At 37.5% G+C, this 23,799-nt stretch overlaps 1 protein-coding gene across 3 annotated transcripts in view; it reads left to right on the forward strand.

The window, feature by feature from the left end:
• Nucleotides 1-23,799, forward strand: part of PIK3R1 (phosphoinositide-3-kinase regulatory subunit 1) — a 60,692-nt gene that overhangs the window by 29,210 nt on the left and 7,683 nt on the right. Inside the window, exons 3-13 of one of the 3 annotated variants that reach the window (XM_034072687.1) lie at nt 4,939-5,031; nt 5,925-5,999; nt 9,394-9,525; nt 10,412-10,613; nt 10,814-10,893; nt 20,358-20,460; nt 21,126-21,224; nt 21,349-21,529; nt 21,995-22,120; nt 23,150-23,292; nt 23,562-23,738. In XM_034072687.1, the coding sequence (XP_033928578.1) occupies nt 4,939-5,031; nt 5,925-5,999; nt 9,394-9,525; nt 10,412-10,613; nt 10,814-10,893; nt 20,358-20,460; nt 21,126-21,224; nt 21,349-21,529; nt 21,995-22,120; nt 23,150-23,292; nt 23,562-23,738 (1,411 nt within the window). Of the gene's footprint in view, nt 1-4,938; nt 5,032-5,924; nt 6,000-9,393; nt 9,526-10,411; nt 10,614-10,813; nt 10,894-16,744; nt 16,809-18,876; nt 18,983-20,357; nt 20,461-21,125; nt 21,225-21,348; nt 21,530-21,994; nt 22,121-23,149; nt 23,293-23,561; nt 23,739-23,799 lie in introns of those variants that run through there. The other 2 variants (XM_005151901.3, XM_005151900.2) reach the window with 2 other exon arrangements.

Consider the following 23,799-nt stretch of genomic DNA (forward strand, 5'->3'; position numbering starts at 1 on the left):
GCATGGAGTAATCTTGACTCAAAGCTACATTCAAGTTATGATACTATATAGTTCCTGTAAAATATTTAGAAATCAAATGGCTTTCTGTGGTGTGTATTGTTACATTTTAAGTTGGGGTGGTTTTTTTTTGTTTGTTTTGTTTTGGGTTTTTTTGATGGAGAGATTGGTTTGAGGAATTTTTTTGTTTCTTTGGCGGGGTTTGGTTTGTTGGTTTGTTTGGGTTTTTTTCCATATTTATATTCATATTCATATTCATTCTGCTTCTAGCAGTAATGAAACATTTGGCTCAGAAGCCAAATGCCAGTTTTAAGTTTCCACTTGTCCTTGCCAGGTACTAACTCTAAAGTTTCTCTTCTTACTGATAACCCTTCCAGAAGGTGCAGCTGTGTGCTGGTTTCATCTTGCACTTTGTGGCTCTGTTGGCAACCCTTGAACATAGTATGCTCCTGTCTCTCACATACTGCCATTGCCTTAGCACTGTTCAGGCCTGTCTGTGTCAGGGAGAGGGAAGAGTTCATGATTGAAGCAAACCCTGGCTTGTGGTTCATCTCACTGGTTCTCACTGTGTCAAGGTAAAAATAAAGCTAGTGGAAAATTCAGCTTTTATCATGTGTCATCAGAAGCTCCCTTACTCTCTGGAGACCCACTACCAGACTTGTGACTAGAAAGAAGACACGGGAACTGTGTTAAAGCTTTTCCCATAATATTTTGGAGACTGGAATTTGAGAAAAATTACAGCAAATCAGGGAAAAATGATTGCTTTACGCGAAAAACTGATACTGGATTTTAGCAAAGGGATCTACAAAGTTGCTCAGATTATTAGGAGTGGATTTGGTTCACCAAACCTCCGTGGCATACTGCAGCATGCTTCAAAGCAAAAGATGTTTTTGAAATCAGGTAATAAATGCAGTTTGCATGTGAGCTTTTTTCACTTTTATTAAAACTGCTTTATCTGAAAAGTTTTCCTTTCCATCTGTAGATCTTAATATGCATGCTGAGTTTTCTGGAACACAGGAGTTCTTCAAGGATAACTTGTATTCTGCCTCTGAGTGTCAAAATGGGTGTTTTTTTCTAAAATTAGGTGTAGTTTTGTTCAGTTTAGCCTCTGCCATTTCCTCATTTTGAAGTTGAAGAGCACTGTTCCAAAATTGGGCTGTCTTCTGTGTAAATGTTATAAACTGACTTCAGCTCTGTAAGTACTGTTAAGTCTTTTTTTTCCTGACAGATACGTGTTTTGTGGGGCCTTTAAATGAAGATAATTTTCTGTTTTGTGTGAAATTTGGGAAGTTTAAAGTACAAATCAGTATGATGCTGTGAGTTAATTATATTGGAGATGGCGCAATAAGTAGGAAATCCTAGAACAGGTGGGAGGTTAAGTGATTTTAATTTGTTAATGTCATGCTCATGGAGGGAATGGTTTTTTCAGTGTTGCTGAGTGCTATAACTGTGTGAATTAGATGCATTCTTCTGTTATTGCTGTGTTGAAGATAACTGCAGGCTTTATAACTGTCATCATCTGTGTGTATATGTTGTGTCTTTTTGCTGTAGAGCTTGTACTCACCAGTGTATGCATAGTATTAAAAGAGAGGTGAATATCATGTGTTTTTAGTCAAATACACAAGCAATTTACAGTTTATGTATTTGTTGCATAAATTGTTACTATTTTAAAGGCTCTCTTCATATCTAAAATTTCAGCAATCTCTTTGGTAGCTAGAAATTCATAATTTTGGAGAAAAGGAACTTTATATATGGAGGAAGAGACACCACAAATCCCTTAAACTCCTAAAATTTTAATACTTTTCAAATTGCATATTTTAACATAGCAGATGAGTGATGGAAATCTTCCTTTTAACCAATGTGCCATTGGCTTTACATACATATGTTCTGTAGTCATTACAGGTTTTGCATAAAGAAAAGGTAAATGCATAGCTTCCAAAAGCCTTTCACTTTCACTAAGGTGATTATTGATCCAGGAACACTGTACAATGAAGAAATTCTGTAACAGATTATGATACAAACCTAATTTATAAGCTAAGATCCTGCTTAAAGTGTAGATGAAAAGAATGGAGCATCAGGATAGCTGTCATAGGAGTCAGTCTTTGTTTGGGTAATCTAGGTAAAGTCTACATCCATCTCATTACTTATGTTCCATGAAGACAAACCGGTTTCTGCAGTCTTTTTTCACCCTGGAAGGGCTTCTTTCCATGAACTGAAGTCTTTTCCTGACATCAGGTTCTCCTTTTTGCTTTGCTTGGACTCCATCCCTTACATAGAAAATCAAAATTTAGCGTGAAATAGAATTATTTTTCTAAATACACCTTGTTTATAGGTATCTCTTCCCAACATTTCAAGGCACAGTTTAATTAATGTGAGAAAGCATGGTTCTCTTTGCTTTCAGTAGGCTTAAAGGACCATCCCTGAACTGCCTAGCTGTCACCCAAAATGTTTCAAATGCCTGTTGCATTTTACTTCTGTCCTCTGTCTCTGTTTCTCCTTGTCTCTCCTTTCTTTCATCAGCTTCAGTTTAGACTGTTGCTGCATGCTGCCTCCAGCTGGAATTATGAGGTGAGCGTCTTTGTTCAGAGGTGGCGCAATTTCATTGCTGTTATGCAAGAGGGAGAATGGTGCTTAATGTAACTAGCTACCTAAGGGAGCAGAAAGTTACTTTCATACGTAAAAATATGTAAACTCTGTTCTTAAAACCTGTTCTCCCTCTGCTTCCACATAAGGGATGCATTTTATGCCCTTAGCATTTTGTGAATCTGTTAGTATCTCATAATTCTAGCTTTTAATTGCAGTGTTATACTAAGTCAACTATATGACAAAACTTTAAGAGTTTATTATGTCTGCTCATTTGCATTTTTCAGCTACCTAGGATGCCACCAAGGAAGGAAGTACTGTGGTTTTTAACAGAATCTATCCTCTAAAAAGCTTAAGCAGACAATCCTTAGTTACAGTGCTATCTTTTATTGCTTTATTGTGTCAGTCTAGTATCATGTTTTCCTTCATTTTGTCCAGAACTGGTAATGTAACTAGTGTGTAGTCATCTTATACTTTCTGAGTGCGGATCTGTCATTAGAACTCTTTTGATCCCCAGGAATTTCTCTGTTTTTTCACAAGTCATTAAAAAATAATATCATCAGGTCAGAGATCTGCTTAGGCAACTCTTTTTAGGGACTCCTGAATGCTCATTTTCTGGGCCTCCAAAGTTAAACTGTTATGACTAACACATGTTTTTCAGTGTCTCATTATTGTAAGTGTAAGTAGTGATAGGACAAGGGGTAATGTCATTAAAGAGAAAGAAAGTAGACTTAGGTCAGATACTAGGAGGCAGTTCCTCCCTGTGGTGAGGCAGTGGCACAGGGTGCGCAGAGAAGCCGTGGCTGCCCCATCCCTGGCAGTGTTCAAGGCCAGGTTGGACAGGCCTTTGAGCAACCTGGCCTAGTGGAAGGTGCCCCTGCCTGTTGCAATGGGCTCGGAACCAGATGATTTTTAATGTACCTTCCAACCAAAACCTTTCTGTTATTATTGTAGCATCATTCTTCTTTTCGCAAGGGATATGTCTCAGTCTCCCAGTACGCACCACTTCCATTGCTAGTTCATAAATAATTATTATTTATTGTCTTTCATTTCTCTCCTCAGTTTTCTTCGTGTCCAAACTTCTTCTGTATTTTCCTTGCTGTCTTACCAATTTTAAATTTTTTGCATCTTTAAAAAGTTACATATTTTTTTGCTTCCAAACTAGGGTGAATTCTCAGCCAAAAATTTCTGCTTTCTCTTTCTCAATTTTGGTACATTTTATTTTCAGCTATCTCAAAGTTTTTCATTAAAAACTCTCCACTCATATTTAGCTGTTGTAGATTTCAGTTTTGGTTTGTTGACTTTTTTAATTCTTAATTATCTTTATATTTTTTCCAGTTTCAGTCCTTTAGAAATAAAGTATGTGCATTTGTGTGTGTATGTATACATATGCATGCAGACATACTTGTGCATGTGTGTTTAAGGATTGCTGTCTACTTGTCCATGGTGAGTTTGATTTGGCAGAGATCACCATCAGTTAAGCAACTGGCAACTTTTACTTCAGTGATTAAGGTTTGTCATAATCCATCAATCTATGCCAGATGTTTCCGGCAGTAGTTTAATAATATCTTTATGTAAACAGTTTTTCTTTCCAAGAGTTAAACAGGACTGCTCTAAAACTTTTGAATTACTCTTTTGGCAAAAATAGTGCATTGAGAGATAGACCATCCCTCACATCACAAAGCCAGAACATTCCTTTATGCAGTGGATTCTCTCTGTGAAGTGAGTGGCTTGCATGAAAGCTGACTTTGTATAAAATCTGTGTGCAGGTTTGTTTGAATCTGCAAAATGTCCCTTTCTGATTATGCTGCTATTTATTCTTAAACAGTCATTGTAAAAGAAAAAGTTCTTGCTTCACATGAAGCACAACACTATTAATAGTAGCATGCTTGGAAATTGAAAGGAGACAGAAGTTACTGAACTTTTGTAAGAGTGTGAAATACAGGTCTTTTTAAGTCTTTTTTACCTAGGGGATCAGCAGTTCCCAGATGGTGATGTGTTTAGCTCCCTCATCTGGTGCACACTTGATGTAAATGTTTCCGACCAAAAGACTTCCCTTCCTTGCACTGTATCTCTGCCCATACATAGACTGCAAACTTTCATTATGTTTTCTTTTCCTAGGCAATATGGAGAGTGATTCTAGGACTGATTGAGATCCCTAAAAGAATATATTATAAAATACAATTGTCATTATATTTATTCAGCTTTCTAATTATTTGTGGAATGTTCTTTTTTTGGCCAGTGGGATGTTTGTTCTGTTCTTAAAAATTACCTGGTTGCATTATGTGTCATGACTTTCCTAAACAGAAGTTGCATTCACCTGTAACTTGGCTTGTATCTGTTCTTTTTCTTTTACAGCTTTTTCACTTCCAGATCTTACAGAACAGTTCGCACCTCCTGATGTTGCTCCACCGATTCTTATCAAGATAGTGGAGACCATTGAGAAGAAAGGTATGCTGAAGAACAATTTACCAAGATTATTTTTTTTTACTTACATGAGCCAAGATTGCAGAACCAGATCCAGAGCTGGCATTTCCCCTTTCTAGAGCTTCTAATGCAGCTTAACAGATATGGAATAATCTCATTTAAGGTTTCTGCTCAGTGGAGGCTACTTGGACTATCTTCATTATTTTCAGCGAAGTAGGGAAGTTGTAACAGTATCTTTCACATGAAAACACTGTATTGGTGTATTCTATTCCGATGGATTATCAGATATATCTCTCATACCAGTGGCGTGACACTCACCTTATGTACACAGTGAGGCTTTGGTTCTGTGGATAACCAAAAATTACTTGTCCTGTAGAAGGGGCCATGTGTGTCTGTTGTCTACATAGGGTTCCAGAAGTCATGCTTGTAACATAGAAGCCTCATTTAAATCTTTGAACCTATTAGGGTGTGTCAGAACTTTTGTCATGTCCTTGTCCCATTCCTGTGGGGTGGTCTGACTCAGATTATTCACTTCTTACCCAACTAAAAGACCTGGTGTTTCCAGCAGGCATGCAGAGTGTTAAGGAAGATCTGGTTCAGATGTTTCCCCTGCAAGCTGTTTTCTTCCCTTAGTCTTGGCCTTCTGCAGTCAGCCTGTGGAGAGCTGTACAGAATATGTGAGACTGCTGGCAACTCTGATTTTCCTTGGCCAGCTCTTCCTGCAGACAGCAATTTGCATGTACAAAGAGGTGTCCTACAGCCTTAAAATCAATCACATTCCATATGTGGTAGATGGACGCTAGTGAGAGAATGTTGCTATTTATGCTGTAGGCACTTATTTGAAGAAAACAGGAATATGTTGTATCATGGCAACAGTCACTGGAATATTAATGTATCCCATCAATTTTGTTTTGAAGGTCTGGAGTGCTCAACTTTGTATGGAGCACAAGGTTCAAGCAGCTCAGCAGAATTAAGACAAATTCTTGAATGTGGTAAGTATAGCTCTCTTCCTTAAAGCACTAGTCAGAATTTGTGGTCAGACTGTTTCTCTCTTCTTTGCTCCCTTACTCTGCTTATGTACATGTACTTACTCTGAATTATATAATATTAAAAAGATAAGTAAAAAATATTTTTGACTTTTACACTTAGCATGAAGCATTTTTCAGTTTTACAGGGTTTCTTTTTTTCATGGTTTCACTGCATGTTTTTTTTCTAAGAATAATTATTTTAATCGTTTTTTGGTCACTTGCTTGTTCAAGGACTGACAATCTAGCTGCACAGAGAAAACCAAAATCTTTTATTGGAAGCAAGATACACCATTCCTGTAATGCTGCAGGTTATTATTTTGAAAACAAATGTCCATTTGTTTGCATACAGTTCTCTCTGTGCATTTTTTTGGTCCAGCAAGTGGGGAGGCAATAGCTGCACATTCCGTGCCTGCTACAGAGAGAATATTCAAAGGCAAAGAGAATTTAATTAATGTTGCTGCAATAGGCTGGATTCTCAGGTTTTGGGCAGTAAAATGCGGCTACATCACTAACACCCTACACCCATTCACAAATATATTTCCTTCTCTTTTTCGGACTCTTTATTTATGCTTCAGGCCAGATTATACTGGCATGGCAACACTGTCACAGTATGACAGATCAGGAGATGATGTAGAAGTGCTTGACCACACCTTTGCAAGCTGGGTCGCAGTGTCAGGTGTGAGCTTCCACTTGCAGATGAAAGCCCAAACGTACAAAATGAAACTGGTTATATGCCATGTTGCTAAAGGGACACAAAGAAGGCAAATTCAAACAGTGAATTAGCTCTCTTTATTTTTAGTAATTGCAATTATTAACAAAATGAATAACAGCTGGTAATAAGAGTTGTCTGCTCCTTCAAATCAAAAGAACATCCTCTCCTGATGGTTGTGGGAGTGAAGTAAGTATATGAGTGCAAGCAGGGAGAGGAGATGTGCATGCAATGCTAGCAACCCAAGCTGTGTTTTTAGTATTACAATTTCTCAGTCCAATTAAATCCAGATTTTCTATGGCACCAGTATGGATGTATCTCTTAATTTATCTGAATCCCTTTTTAAATCTCTAAACTGAGGTGTACCTTTATGGAAGCTTCATCTATCTCCTGAGATCAAGAACATGTTTTCATGTGTTTTTATTTAGAATGTAATTACATTTGGCAAAATGAAACACGACTTTGCTTGTTAATAACAGTGGATCTTTGCGGGTTCTTTTTAAGATATCATCGGAATCTTCCAGGACATAGCTGGTACAGTGTGTGGGTGTCCAGATACATGGATAAAGACAGATCTCATCTCTTCTGCCTATTGTCTTTGAATTAGCAGAGCACTAATTCAGAGTGCAGAGTTGGCTTGGGTCTCAAAGTTGTGAACTGCATTAGCATGCTGTTCTGCTTGTGGATAAAATGTTCACCATATTAACTTGGTAACAGCCCGTTAGCTTCAATACAGTACTATCCAGGCAGTGGCAATCCCTGGCAAAGCTACAGGTTGGGCAGAGAAGTGATTGAGAGCAACCCTGCAGAGAAGGACTTGGGGGTGTTGGTCTTAACATGAGAAACTTAACACAAGCCAGCTTCAGTGTGCACTTGCAACCCAGAAAGCCAACCATATCCTGGGCTGCATCAAAAGGAACATGGCAACCAGGTCAAGAGAGGTGGTCCTGCCCCTCTACTCTGCTCTCATGAGACCCCACTTGGCGTATTGTGTGCAGTTCTGGTGTCCTCAACATAAAAAGGACATGGAACTGTTGGAACAAGTCCAGAGGAGGGCCACGAGGATGATCAGGGGACTGGAGCACCTCCTGTATGAAGAGAGACTGACAAAGCTGGGGCTGTTCAGCTTGGAGGAGAGATGGCTGTGTGGAGACCTCATAGCAGCCTTCCAGTATCTGAAGGGGGCTTACAAGGATGCTGGAGAAGACTCCTCATTAGGGACTGTAGGACAAAGGTTAATGGGTTTAAACTTAAACAGAAGTTCAGGTCAGATATAAGGAAGAAGTTTTTTACTGTGAGGATGGTGAGGTACTGGAATGGGTTGCCCAAAGAATTGGTAAATGCTCCATCCCTGCTGTGTTCAAGGCCAGCTTGGACAGAGCTTTGGGTGATGTGGTACAGTGTGAGGTGTCCCTGTCCATGGCAGGGGGGTTGGAGCTGGACGACCTTAAGGTCCTTTCTAACCCAAACTATTCTATGATTCTATGATTTTGACACATAATTGCTTTTGTGTAATTCAAGCTCCCACAGTGCAAGTTTTTTATCATGTGAGCAAAATTTTTTTTTCTCATGCAAATTCCTTGGTGTGTGATAAAATTGAGCTCCTACTGAAAGCTTTCCTTTGGAGAAACCAGAAATGAGGTGGAGTAGCACTGAGTTTCTCACTGTACCCTCTTGGCTGCCCGTTTTTTACAGTGTGAGTAGACATATCTGTATGTATATATATATACAAAAAGTATGTAGACATATCTGATTCCTGTACCTCTCTGTCAAATTTAGATCAAACTGGCCAAATAGATTCAGCAGTTATTTACAAGGGACTTGGCTAGCTTAAAAAAGTTGGTCAGCATTAATACCTCTAAATTCTTGTGCCAAATGTATCTTTCTGTAGACGTTTAGGAATTTACTGCACAAGAGCTTGTTTTAGGAAGAACCCTAATTTTGCTTGCACTAAGTAGCCATTTGTGTATTTTCCTATTTTTATTTATGCTGCTGATATTCCTTGCTCCAGCATTAACAAGTAGTTCTTTATGTGACACTCCCAAGTCTTAGCCCAAGTCATAACCATCCTGGAAGGGTATCGGGTTTTACAAGATAAATACTAACAGCTGCATAACATACCAAGCACCAAGTTCTACATGTGTATATTTGTTTTGACTTAATCGCATGAATATTTACAGATTTGGAGCCCCAAGTTGTTAATCAAACTTACAATTGTAGTAGAAGTAGCTGTCAGTAGAGAAGCTGCATTTGCCCAAACCCTTGATTAATACTTACTTCATACACAAAGTATTTACAGGTAAAACAGACAGCTGTTAAAAATATTCTGATGTTCGATAGCATTGCCAACATGCAGCAAAGTCACTAACTACTGTTATTCTGAGTTCAGCCCTGTGCTGTATGGGACAGAAGGCCACACATAGCTGTGGAAACCATTTGGTTCATCATATGCAAAGGCCTGGCCGTGCTGTTGAGCACTGTTGTGTTCTTCATCTCAGAAATGTTTCTTGATACCTTGCACTCTTTCTTGTAATTTGTTCCCCATAAACCAGATAGAAGTTAGCAGTTTTGGACTGGTATAATATCATGAGTTTGTGTATTTTTTTCCAGTTCCTGATGTCTAAAAAGTATGTTGCTCTTTCCCAATAGATGCTTCTTCACTGGATTTAGAGACATTTGATGTGCACACATTATCAGATGCTCTCAAGAGGTATCTTCTGGATCTGCCAAATCCCATCATTCCAGCAGCTGTTTACAGTGACATGATTTCTGTAGCTCAAGGTATGATTATCACATCATTTCAAATGTCAGGCAAAAAAAGCTGTTATTAGGATTCTGAATAGCCAGTGGTCTAGCTGTCACCCACAGAACAAGAAGGATCCTGCACAACCTGGCATCATTTCAGAAAAACATACATACCTTCACCACTTTTAATAAAAACTGTTTCAATTCAGATGTAGACATGCATTATTTAGTTACCTATCTAGGTAAGCATAATGGAAAATATATGGGATAACACAGTTCTCTTCATTTTAGTAAGAAGAATGATTATAGAAAAACTGGGGTGAAAAATCAAGAACTTATCTGTATGCAGAAAGCTAATTTTTAACTTTTTATCAGTGCTGACAAAGTAAATGTATAGAGGTCATGGCATTCAGCAGTATGTTGGAAGTTGCAGCTTATGAAGTGAGAAATACATACATGTAAGATTCACCATCTACAGCGGTCATTTCAAACAAGTACAGGTTACAGGCTTTCAGTATGTGGACCCAAATAGTCTCTTATATATGTCAGGACAGGATATTATTACTGGTAACCTTCAAAGTCACAACAGCACCTGTGAGACTTATCTAGTGCATCTCAGAATTACCCAGTCATGTGTGACACTAAACATAAGGCAGATTTCTACCAGTACACTGTGAGCACATTGTGGTTTTTACCAAAATGCGTATCTGTTTCCATTTGACTTTTAAATGCTTGTTCTTTACTCTTGCCTGAGCCATTACACTTTTTTCAAAAGGTGAAAGAAGTCTTACTGTACTAATGAAGGACAGAATTTTTTTTTTCCTCTAAAACTGATGCTTCTAAAGGAGTCATATGTAGTTTCATTTTACTTGTTGAATGTTCCTGTGCTGATATTAAGAGCCTTTTATCTGTTTGCTTGCAGAAGTTCAGAGCTCAGAAGAGTATGCTCAGTTGCTAAAGAAACTCATCAGATCTCCAAATTTACCTCCTCAGTATTGGCTCACACTCCAGTATTTGCTCAAACATTTCCTCAGAGTTTGTCAAGCCTCTAGCAAAAATCTTCTCAATGCAAGGTCTCTGGCTGAAATTTTCAGCCCTCTGCTTTTCAAATTTCAGATAGCAAGGTATGTGGGTCATCTGTATTCTATTTTGTACTGTACATATGGGTTAGTTTTACATAAGGGTAAGTTCAATGAATTAATTTCCTGACCTTCTAATATGGAGGACACTTCTGTAAATTTTTCCCATTTCCTTTTTTCTTATAATTTTAACAAACATTGGCTTTTTTTTTTGTAGTTCTTACTCCTTACACCATCTTTTTCAGCTCTGATAATACTGAATATCACATAAAAATCCTAGAGGTTTTAATCACAAGTGAATGGAATGAGAGACAGCCTGTACCAGGTAAAAACTACTTTTAATTTTAAAAGTTATATACTGTTGTTTCCTTAAATATGAAATTCCACCTAAGGACAGTAAATGCTTATCATATTTCTTTTTTAAATAAAAATCCCCAGAGTTCAATCAGATATTTAATAGGAGGAAGGCAGAGTTGCTGACTCTTTACAAAGGAAATTTTTAACTCAAGACTTCATAGGTTAGTTTAAAGTAAATCCTTTTACAGCTTGTTAACAGAGAATATCCAAAAAAAAAAAAAGATAGGGTGATGGGGAACAAAAAATTAGGCAGGCTGTAGCTTTCCTGCCTCTCTGTTCAAAGTACAATGTAAAGTTCATGGCAGTAGGATTTGTAGAGATGCTTAAGATTTGAAGAGCTAGAGCATGGTAGCAGTAAAATGCCTTATTTCTCCTGTTTATAGGTGGGTGCATTGTATAATCACCTTCCTCAGCTGCTGAGGACTAATTTAAAATGGCTAAGATTTTTGCTCCTACTGCTGTGAAATGGAAGGCTTTTTCAACCTTGCTAGCTGTAATATTTAGGAACCTTTCCCTAATATTTTGTATCCATCTGTTTTCAGCTACTTTATACCTATTTTGTTTATTCAATTTTTGTCAAAATAGTTAAGCAGGCATTTCCAGAACCACTGTGTATTTTTTTTCTTCATGCTTGATAACGACCAGGAGAGGCCAAACTTGTATGACTAATTGTCCTGTTTTACTAAGAATCAACAAATAACTGCTAATTGTTAAAGAATTCTTGTCTTTGTTACCTGCTACAAGCCTGAAAAGGCAAAATACATTGTTGAATTCTCTGTACTTCTCAGGAGCTTGCAGGTAGCATTTTTTAAATTACACATTTGCAACTGTCTTAGAGTATATACATTTATATAGCTAGAGGGAATGGTTGTGAGGTTACAAAGGTAAGGTCAGCAGTGAGAGTTTCTTGAGTTTCAAAGTGATGAGTTTCTTAAGTTGCACTTAAGAGATCACTTGGTTGCATATCTTCCTGAGTTGCTTCATGTGAGGGAAGTATAAAAGTGAAAGATGTTGGTGTTAGAACTACTGAAGAGGACTCCTGAGAGTATCATTAGGGCGCTTGAAAGATGTGGCTCTATCCATCAGATTTATGGGGTTTGACTCTTAGTAGAACATTTGCACATCTACTAAGCTGAAAAAAACCCTCAGATACAATTTTTCAAGCTTTGTAGTTCTGTGGTTAGCTATCCACTGCTCTTAGTTCTGTAAAACACTTGGAACAATTTTCAAAAGTTGAGTCCTGATAGAATGTTACAGAAGTTCACAGGATTAGAACACAAGTCTGGTTTTCACACCAAAATTACTCAGTGACCGATCATTTGAAATGCTCTTGTTTTTAGAGTCCTCATAGAAGACTCTAAGATGTATCTTTCAAAATTACCATCCTCAAGGTTATTGTTTGTAGTGGCTCGAGTTTCCATAAAAATTGGTTAGAGACACTGTAGTTAAAGGAAGATTCCCGGAAGAGATAACTTACTTGTCATATAAGTGGTCTGAGAATTACAATCTGTAATAGAATTTTAGAAGTGCAGAAGTTAAGAGGTTTTAAGTAGAAAGAATCTTGTTGAAAATAATAGAATGACAACTAAGTGGTAACCCGGAAGCCAATCCTGTCTGGTTTCTTCTATTTTTCACAGGCTAGAGTGATAGCTTCTACTTCTGTTACTCTCAAGCCTGGATGAAAACACTCTGTCTAAAATGATCTGTGCATGAAGTTTTATTGGTATATTATGCAGTGTCGTGTTGGAGATAACTTAATAGAAGGAAATATTTGCACAACTGTGGGGTTTTTTCTTATCACATCACCCACTAGTTATCTTTCTTGACTCAAAGCAATAGAAAGTATGCAGTTGGACCTTATATATATCTTAAAATTAGTGTCTTAAATTTGGGTATCTTTAATTGGACATCTTACAGCTAGAGTGATGCTTTGCACAGATAATGCAAAAACTGGAGTTACTCCTAAGCTATTGCTTGATTTTTGTTCATTACAGGACAACTTCAGGCTGATTTTTTTCCCTGTTGTCAGTGTTCAACAGCAAATGATGCATTTAATTTTGTGAATTGGAATAGTTCTTAGCCTTCAGCAAAAGTTAAAGTACCAAAGTTGAAGTACCTGTTCTGCCTATGTGTGTACTAGGTGAAGACAAAATAATGTTGCAGAGAAAGTAAGATTGGATAAATGGTTAGTGTTTTGAATAATTAGTAACCAGATCCATTTTCTGATTTCTCTCTTGTTCTTCAAGTTTATCATAAGCATAGCTGAAAGATGGTGGGCAAGCTAGGTAATGTAGCATCCCATTTTAACACCCCAGTTTAATGAACAGCCAGCCACACATGCTTTAAAGAATAATGCTGATTTAACACTCAGAAAAAAAGTTCATATTGCTAAATATGCTATTCAAAATTATACCATTCAAAGAAAATATCTTAATTGTAACAGATACTAGCTAACAGTGCTGCTTATGTCTCACAGAATCTCATACATCATACAGAGATGTGAAGGCCTGTGTGCTTTAAGAGGTAAATATTGAAAAATAGGCTATATTTGCAGCTATAGAAGACTGGATTGTTTTTTTCAGTTCATTTTTGTGGATCATAAAGGCTCCTGGCTTTTCTGTCTGAAGGAGGCCGGTCTTGGATGCCAGTCTGAGTTGTCCATGGGGCCTGATTGGTACCCTGTGCAGTGCAGTCGATTTGGAGCTGGTGTCTGTGAAGGCAGGCCATACGTAGGGTGGTGGGGTGATGGGAGAGCTTGGAAGTGGTTTTCACGGTGAAGTGAGGGAGATGGGGGTCTTTTTAGAGTCGGGGAGTGTTAAAAAGTGTGGAGTGGCTTTGGGTGTGTGAAATTAATGTGTTTCATATCACAGAAAGGCAAAGAGGAACTGGGCATGGTTGGAGAGTGAAGGAACATGGCTCTGCAGGCAGAAAGGCTGGTCAGGAGCAGAGGGAGAGCTACCACAGCTCCCAAAAGGAGCTGCTGTGCTGTATCTATGGGTTGAAGCCTCTAATGGCCTATGCACTAACTCAAGCTGAGCTGCTCCATCTAGACTGTCTATCCTAGTTTATTCCTGTTTCCCAGGCTTGTAAATAACACTGTAAATCATAGCTCAAGCTGTGAAATATTGCAATTTTAAGCATGAAGATACAGGGTTTACTCTCACAGGGTCATAGCTGTAAGTAAGGTAATGAGACTGCCTTTCATGTAACTGCTCAGATACTGGGGATGGGTTAAGAGTCCGGGCAATAGACACTTTGCTTTTAGCCACACAAAATATTAGCAAGCATACTAGCATGGCAGCCAGCACCAGGGGGTGTGAAGGCCGGCCTTGTTCCTTCCTCCTGGAATCCAACACAGAGCTCTGTGGTGGTCAGGCTCAGCCCATAGTCCTGTTGGTTTTGTCTTAGGCACAGAAAAAATATTGTAGGAACACTGTCCCTTGTCAGGACTTTCGTGCATCCCATCATGGGCTGTGCTGGACTGTGCGCAGCGCGGGGAGTAGTTCGGGGTTTCAGGAGGCAGTCTGTCTCGGGGAGACCTTGTGCTGCAGAGGGATGTTGCGCGTCCGCCCATCACCCGGCAGAGGGCTCCCCTTCTAAGCTAATAAACTCAGGCTTTGTACCTGCTTCAGAGGACAGCAAAATGCTTTATTAATCACCATACTTAGGAATGCTGCTGTATTCTTGGTTTTGATAGTAGCCTATGCTTTATATTTCTCAATACCCACCTGAATATATTTGGTAAAACTGAAACAACATGTATGACATTACTGAAATTTTGTACTGATTGGTAACACACAGCAAGCCTATACGTCCTTCATACATCATTTTTTGTGGGGGATGGGGAGGAAAAAAGCTTTATAGATAGAAGAACACCAGGTATGACTGCAAAAAACATAGTAGGCCAATGGATTTCTGCAAATACAAATCAATAGATTCAGTTGACACCACTCAAGGTTTTTAAATGTAAATTTACATTTAATAAGTATTAAGATAGAGCAATTGTGTGACAATGCAACTGTGTGCATGCCCATATGGTTTTTTGACAAGACACTTGATTCCTTTCTGTAGAATGATTAGGAACTAATTTTTGCACAAGGCACTGGAATACAAAAAGAATAAAATAAAATTTACTTGGGAAAAAGCCTTGTCTTTTATCTCTGTGTTGGTACCTCTTCTTTTTAAAACTATAAACAATTCAGTGAACCAGGTTTGGGTTGTCTTCTCTTCTTTGAAAGTACGCTTGTTGTGTATTGTCTCCCTATAGTGTTATCAAGAAGTGTTATCAACCCCTTCTGTGATTTTAAGAGTAAACAGGAGGCACTGTGGTTGCTGTCAGGAGTTTGATTAGTGCAGAAACACAGGTTACTATCTGCATTTGAAGTATGCTGTACATTTATGATTGTGCTGCATTAAATTATATACAGAACTGACAATCGTTCAAGCAGGCAATGGCTAAAATGAGAAAAGTAGGGAGTTGTGATGGGTGAAGCTAATCAATCAACATCATATAAAACATCAAAAATGTAGTGCAGATATTTGGAGTTTCATTATTAGGTGTAAGTGGTATTTTGTAGGATATGAGAATTTTGGTAGGTGAAGTATTCAGGAGGTGAACACTTTACAAGAACATTTGACTGCCTTGAGGAGCATAAGCAAATCTCAAGGGATGCAGCTTCCAACAGGAGTGAGGAAAATATTAATGCTCTGCTCTTCTTTCTATGAACTAAATCTTGTGGTCTGCTTCTCTTTTCACTTTGAATTTATTTCCTTGTAAAAGTGTGGCTGGCAGAGATGTTAACTTCTGCAGGCAAAGGGGGGTGGGTTCTTCAGTTGCTGCTCTGTTCTTTAGCCAGTCTGATCTCCACCAAACACTAAGGCAAGAAAAAAACTTTACCAAACTGCTCCCTCTCTATGCAGTCCCTTTTCATGCCTGCCTGCCCGAGAAATGAACAACCCTGAGGTACTGCAAAACACCAGGGACACGGGCAGGTGTTTTTTCTACTATTTTCAGTTTATAGGGAATGAATAAAATGCCTCACAGCATCACACCAGGGGTCTTCAAGCAGCACCTGTATTTGTGATACAGCATGAGTGTGTAAGAAGTGATGCTGTGCTTGCAAGCAGGCTATTCTGCTTGCACAGGGCTGTCCTGAGAGATGCAGCTCTTTTCAAGAAAGATTTTTATTTTGCTTTTTTTTCCAGCAGTGTTATTAAGCCACTTCCTGCATTTGGCTGTTCATGGCAATTTTATCAACTTGAAGACTGCACTCAGCAGCCAGTGACAGAGACTATTTTAAGACCTCTTACAATGGTCTTCTCATTTACTTAGCTAAAATGAGAAAGTTAGCTATGCATTGGCCACTTGTTAGCTGATGACAACTTTTACTTTGAATTTGCCCCCCCCCTCCTCCCCCACCTGAAATCCCTGGCTCAGCAAATATTTGAACCTGCCCAAGTTAATCATGAAACTGAGATCTTTATCAGCGAGAGACGTGCGAGCTACTGAGGGTGGTGGTTTCTTTTTTTTTTTTTTTTTCTTTCCACAGTACTAAAGTCAGGTTCACTTTTTAATGATGAACCAGAGTAAGTGGATACCTCCTGCACAGCACAGAGCTCTGAGCAGTTGAGAGAGAAGGCTTGGATTTTCTCATTGCATGTTACAGCTCTTTTAGAGATTTTTATGGAACATTGGCAGAGCAGCCTTTTTCCAGAATTTTTTTTCCTTCATTGCTTCGGAGAAGCTTCCTAGTAAAAGGAGGTTTTGTGGGTATTTTTTAAAGAAGATTTTTGTAAGAGGAAACCAAATCACTTTTCAGGTTATTGGATTGTATTTTCAGGCTGTATTACAAGGGCAAGCGTTTGTGATGCATAATTTACAAAGTAAGTGATTTTGAATTTCTTTGTGTGTTTTCTTCATCACCTCGTGGAAGTACTGTACTATAACTGATTACCAGGTAGAGCTTTCATGGTCTTAAGATACATCAAAGAAAGTGAGGTATCTGAGTACCTCTCCAGGTTATCTAGAGAACGGGGAATTGCCTGTCTGCCTTCTGTCTTTTCTTGCCTGAAGCTAGGTGGGTCTGAGCTGAGCACTAATCTGATTATACAAGTGTGGGCAGTCCAAAATTTGGCCACCAGTGAAACCCTGGAGAAGTAACTTCCTGAAAGCCTTTATTCAGAGGAATAAAATATTCTACTGATCCCACATGAGATCTAAATGCAGCAGTGTAGTCATTGTAGGAAATCTTTATGACTTGATTTAAATAATTACCTTGGTAACTCAACTGTTTGGGTAGCAGGTGGGCTAACACTCCAAGTTCAGTGTTTGGGCTTGTGTCTGGGGTGATTCTAAGTATCCTATTTCATTTTGGAAATGAAAAGAATCTTTAAAGCATGTCTACCTAAACAGGGAGGGGAGTCTACTTCAGAATGAATTTAAGGTTGTTAATGTATAAAAAGCAAGCTATCATGCATTTTTTTGTAGCTGTTGGTACTCCAGACATGTTCTTGTATGTTGATGCTTGTCTGAAAGGGGTAAGCTGCTGAGTGGCACAGAGGGGTGTAGATACGTGTGAAATATTTGGGAAGGATATGAAGTGTGTTAATTTTTTTTAATGAGTATTTGTGAGATAGAGCATATTTCAGCTGCACCAGGCTTTCTTATGATGTAGGCACAGATAGTTGCTACAGCTACTCTTTGTTGTGGTTATTTTTGGTATCTGGTTTTCTGCCCCCATAGATTATAGCGAGTATGAAGCATTCACATTGTTTTACATAGCATGCTGCTTTGGAATTAATAGTCTATTCTGTGCATGTTTCTTCAAGAGGTCTGAGAGAGTTATAGTCTGTGGTGGGGGGGGTTAAGAAGGAAGATTTCTAAATGGTAGGAGGACACTGGTGACATAAAGTCAAGTGAGGAATGAGACACTGACAAGGGACTCTTGCCTTTAAAATCAATTAACTTGATAAATATCTCAATGAGAACAGGGTAGAGAAACAGTGTGAAAAGGCAGACTAAATCTTGTATCCTGACAGACTGGCTTTTTATGTTCAGCAAAGTCATTTCTCAAGATCTTGCATAGTTTTGACTTTCTTCCATGATTTATGCAAGTCCACTGAATGTAAGATTACAATATCTGGGGTTTAGATTAAAAAAAGGAGATAGTCTAGGTCAATCAGAATTGTATTTTATTACAAAATTATGGGGGGGCAGATATCTCTGCACTTAGCACATTTTGTATAATAATATCCAGTATGTCAGACCTGAATGTCCATAAATATAATAGAAATCTGCACAATTTAAAAACATAATCCATGCTTCATTATGTGGCAATCCATATGCCTCTGTATGTATGTGTAAACTGAACGTGTAATACACATACACACAGAGTCATGCTCATTTCACTTCTGCATCTTTAATATGTGCAAAAAGTCCAGAAGCCTTTTAAAGCTTTTTGAATGGTAAACTTCAGGCATTTAAGCAGGAGAGTGCAGCTGAGACGTGACCGACCTACTTCTAAAGGGAGCTGTGTGTGAATGTGCATGTGTTGTGTGCGCCTGTGTGTAAGAGCTACGTGCTGCAGCATATCAGCCTTTTGTCATCCTGCCACGACTGGACTGTACCATGCTGTAAAGTTAGGAAAATGAGACAGGAACAGGGGCAAGGAGAGCCCAGTTGCTCCTTTTCTTTTTAATACCAGGTTTATATTGCAGTTCTGCTAAATGTACATTCTTTCTGAAACTGAAAATTGTCTTAAGATTAATGTAGAACAAAATGAGGAAACAGGAGTGGTCTGGTGACATTATTTTGACATGATTGGCTGAAGATTATGATGTAATAGGTTACAGTGCAGCCCCTTATAGGTTTTAAAATGAATTCCAAGACACCATTACAAAGAGAGCCTGACTCTTTTCTTGAATCTGAGCTCACTCACTGAAACTTATACAAATGTACAATACTGTCTGGAATATGGAAGAACTGGATATAGAATATCCTAAGACAGATATAAATTGTGGCACAGACTTGATGTTTTACATAGAAATGGATCCACCAGGTAAAACTGCCTTACTATGGAATACTTAATTCATTTTGGTCTTTACAGTAGTGCTGAAAAATTTTTAGTGGATATGTAGGATTTCTTTACTTTGTTATTAATATAAATAGTTGGGTTTTTTTTATTTTTTCATAAATTAAAATTAAATTTTGGTTTAGTGCATGTACGTAGAATCTTAACCTGTAGAAATACCTGTCTGCTTACATAATTTTTACTGAATTTACCTGATTCTCTTTTGATTTTATTCTGTCAGAGGCAGATCTAGTTCTGCTGTTGTATCCTAAAAATTTTGTATTTCTGTTACTATTTTTTGCTATCTCTGTTCTATTAATCACACTGTAATTAAAAGGAGATGCTGTGGTAACAGTGCTATTTCCTCAAATGGTGACTGCAAATCATTGTTTTGTTTGAGGGAAAAAACCCAACTTTAAAATCTAGCAATATTAATTAAAGACCTGATTTTAGATATTTTTTATATCATATAACATACTATGCTATATTGATGTACATTGTAACTTTAAAAGTATCGTTTTTGGTAGCTGGTCATAGTACACAGGACAGGGATGTCTGTAAGGAATGATGTACTTACTGGAAAACTGAAAGAGCTGGGTTGATTTTTAATCCTGATTCCAATGTAGCTCCCCTTGCTACTAAGTCAGGAGTGCTGCAGTATCTTCTCTGGCACTCACTGGTATATGTGTGCAGCTTTGACATTGAGAAGAGGGGGATGTGGTTTTTAATCAGTCCTAGCATTTGGAACACAATTTACTCGGTAGAATACTAAGATTAACTTTAGGGATATTTGGGTCACAGATGGGTTTCTTGAAGTGTTGGTTTTGGCAAATCATCACGCAGAATGCTGAGGATGACAAAACCCCAATTCTTCTTTAAGTATACATTATTGCTGTGGGTTTGCATCTTTTATTATTCAGGTTCTAGGTGAGGAATCAGCAACATTCCTCTAAGGTCATTGCATAAGAGGAAAAAAAGAAGCAGTTTTAAGTGCTTTATTATTTATATTCACCTGACCATAGTGAAAGAAGGTAGAAGCAAACTTCAGGTTATTTTTTTTTCTCAAGTGCTTTCTTCACAGGGAGAGAATGAATGATGTTATACTTTTCTTAAAATATATTACTGCAAAAGCAACACACTTCTTTTGAAACAGTACATCTTTATTGTGGACTTGTATTGTTTTCAGTAAAATATCTTAATTCCTCCAATGTCTTTTAAAGATTGTTAGTAGCAGAAAACACTACTTTGTGACTTTCTTTCCTTTTTTTCCCCCTCATTCATGTAATAATGTGTAATTTCAAGTAATATATAGTGAGATTTCCAGTGAGTTATAATTAACTTTTTATTTTCCTTTCATTCGCAGCACTGCCTCCTAAGCCACCAAAACCTAATAGTGTAACTAACAACAGCATGAATAACAACATGGCATTACAAGATGCTGAATGGTACTGGGGAGATATCTCAAGGTAAATAAGCTCAATACATGTATTTCATATGTTCTTGCTATGCTATTTTGTGTATATGTATTATGCTTCTGTATCGAAAAATTACAGTTCTAAGAGCCAATTTTAGGATATTTTCCAAAACAAATGTATTACAGTTGATTTTAATCCAAACATGACTAGAAAGTTACTGGCAGTCACATAGAATGTAGTATGTGAAATGATCTATTACTTTAAGATACAGTATATGTAATGCTAGCATGACAGGACAGCACAAAGTAAGCATTTTCTTCATGTCTTTAATTCAGAACCTCAACTGTAGGAACAGCAGTTAACAAGCCAGACTAACAAGTGCCATATATTAGCAACATTTTTAACTGTACTATATATAGGTATGCTAGACTAGCACTGGCTGCTCCAATTGTGTAGGTTTGTATGAACAAGCAGAAAGACCTTTGCGTGAATATAATTTTGTCCAGCAGTGAGAGGACACAGAATATACCATTTTTATATCACAGTTGTTCTCCTGCAATGTTAAATAAGCTGTTAAGTAACTGTATTTATTAATATGGAGATCAAGAAGATTTCTAAAACCCACAAATTCAAAACCAGAAGATTTTAAGGCTCAGTGAGATGATAAATGAGTGAGAAGTAGCTGAAATGATGGCTTACTTTTGCTTTCATTTTAGAGAAGAAGTAAATGAGAAGCTCCGAGACACTGCTGATGGTACCTTTTTGGTACGAGATGCTTCAACCAAAATGCATGGGGACTACACACTTACGCTAAGGTAAGATTAATTATAGTAGGTCTGTAATACTTGACAGTAAATGCAATACTGCTTTTAAAATACAGTGTTATTTGGGAAGTAGTGCTTGAAATATGCCTAACTTTTCAACAAACTTTATTTGCAGGAAAGGAGGAAATAACAAATTAATCAAAATCTTTCATCGAGATGGAAAATACGGCTTTTCTGACCCATTAACTTTCAACTCTGTGGTTGAGCTAATAAACCACTACCGGAATGAATCTCTAGCCCAGTACAATCCTAAACTGGATGTAAAATTATTGTATCCAGTATCTAAGTACCAGCAGGTAATTTCAAAAGTTTTCTTTGTGTTTCACTTAAATACATAGAAATTACTGCAGACTGGGGAGTCATTTACCATTAAGAACTTCAGCTCTGTTAGGACTTGAAAAAAATGAAATGGGTATAAAAAATTCATATTTTTGTTTGCAGCCAACTCCACAGTTTACATACAAATAATTAAAACTTTAAATACTACAGATACATTATTAAGAAATAAACTTATGTTAATAAATATTCCACTCATTATGATTAAATATATAATTTCTGAACACTTGCAATGCGAAGTTGCTTTTTGTCATTTTTTTCTCATTTGCATATTATGCACATAGTATGTTATATCTCCATGCTTATGAAAGAGGAGTCACATTTCCATGTAACTGTCTAGGCATTTTTTTGCAGTTCTATCCTGAGAATGTATGCAATATAATTGTTTCTTAATGAAATATCTTTTCATCTGTTTGCCATTCCAGGATCAAGTTGTAAAAGAGGATAGCATTGAAGCAGTGGGAAAGAAATTACATGAATATAATACCCAATTCCAAGAAAAAAGCCGAGAATATGACAGACTGTATGAAGACTACACAAGAACATCACAGGTGAGCTGGATTTGAAACCAAAGGAAGAGTGGAAGACTTCTGTAGATTTAGAATGTTATTGTAAATTCATGCTGCTATCTTCCTCCATCCTCATCCTCCTCCCTTCTGCCACCACTACCATTGCCTGAAAGAGGAAACATGCCTGATGCACTCACTCAATAAGTAGATTTGCTTATTGGTGTCTGAAAAGTAACCACCTGTAACGTAACCCATGCTCTGACACGTGCATTCAAAACAGGCACAGAACTGTCCTAATATACAAGCAGTTCTGACTACTGACCTCATCAAGTTCTGAGTTACAGTTCTCAACACACATTTGCAGGGAAACATTGCATTTTATTACCAGTTTTTGAAGAGTATGGTTTCACCTGCACAGAGTAGAGATGATGTGTTGATACAGTGAAGGAAAGAAAAGCTGCCTCTGTCCTTCTTTCAATTTAAATCAATTATTAGCCAAGTCTTGAAGTTCCAATGAATTAATGCAGTTTTACAGACCCAGAATCAAGACTGCTTTGTAAAATGTGCAGGAAATATGCCTAAAAAATAATTGAAGAATGGTGAAGAAGTGCAGGCAACTTGAACATTTTTAAATTTTTTTAAAAGACTTGACTATTGATTAGCTATGTAGAGGCAGGAGGATGGATTAGATGACATCTTGAGACCTGTCCAGGCAAGTACCTTACTCTTATTTCAGAAACCCAGATGTGCCTCTAAAGACATTAGTTTGTGCAAAGGGTAAAGTGCCTTGCCATAAGGCTCTAATCATCACAAATTAAATATAGTTATATGGAAAAAAAATTGTAGGTAGCTCTTTGTCTAGCAGTTTTTCTTTCTTCAAAAAACCCATCATGGTAGCCTTTTGCACAGGTCTGTTCTTTCTGTGTTACAAGGCTCTGCAAACAGAATACATGCTGGAAAAGGGATATTGAAGTCTTCTTTTACAGTATACTGAAGTGTTTCTGTGATGCAACCAATAAATCATCCCCTCTGTCTTAATAACAACTGTAATAAAAAATATTTTATTTTCAGGAAATTCAAATGAAAAGAACAGCTATTGAAGCATTTAATGAAACAATAAAAATATTTGAAGAGCAGTGCCAGACACAAGAAAGATACAGTAAGGAATACATTGAAAAATTTAAACGGGAAGGAAATGAAAAAGAAATACAAAGGTCAGTATTTGTATTTGCATTTCAACTTGTATGACTTTGAAGAAAGAAACAGTGCTAAGTATAGATCTGCAAGATGACAAGTTTGTAGTTGTTCATCAGTTGTTCATTTCACATATACCCCATTTGAAGCAAAAGAAGCTTCTTTTGCAAAATGTATAACTGCATCTAGAGAAATAATCTGTTTTCTTAAGTGTCTGCACCATTGAATAGCAGATTATAAAGTTATGAATAAGGTACCAGAGTGTAATCAGTCATGTTATTCCATTCAGAATCATGCACAACTATGAAAAACTGAAGTCTCGAATCAGTGAAATCGTGGACAGCAGACGCAGATTAGAAGAGGATTTGAAGAAGCAAGCGGCTGAGTATAGAGAGATAGACAAGCGTATGAACAGCATTAAGCCAGACCTCATACAGCTGAGGAAGACGAGAGATCAGTACTTAATGTGAGTATCATTATTAATTAATAGAGGTTTTTTAAGTGGTTTTTTTAATTGGTATACAACT

This window comes from Melopsittacus undulatus, chromosome Z (genome assembly GCF_012275295.1).
Source record: "Melopsittacus undulatus isolate bMelUnd1 chromosome Z, bMelUnd1.mat.Z, whole genome shotgun sequence".
NCBI lineage: Eukaryota > Metazoa > Chordata > Aves > Psittaciformes > Psittaculidae > Melopsittacus > Melopsittacus undulatus.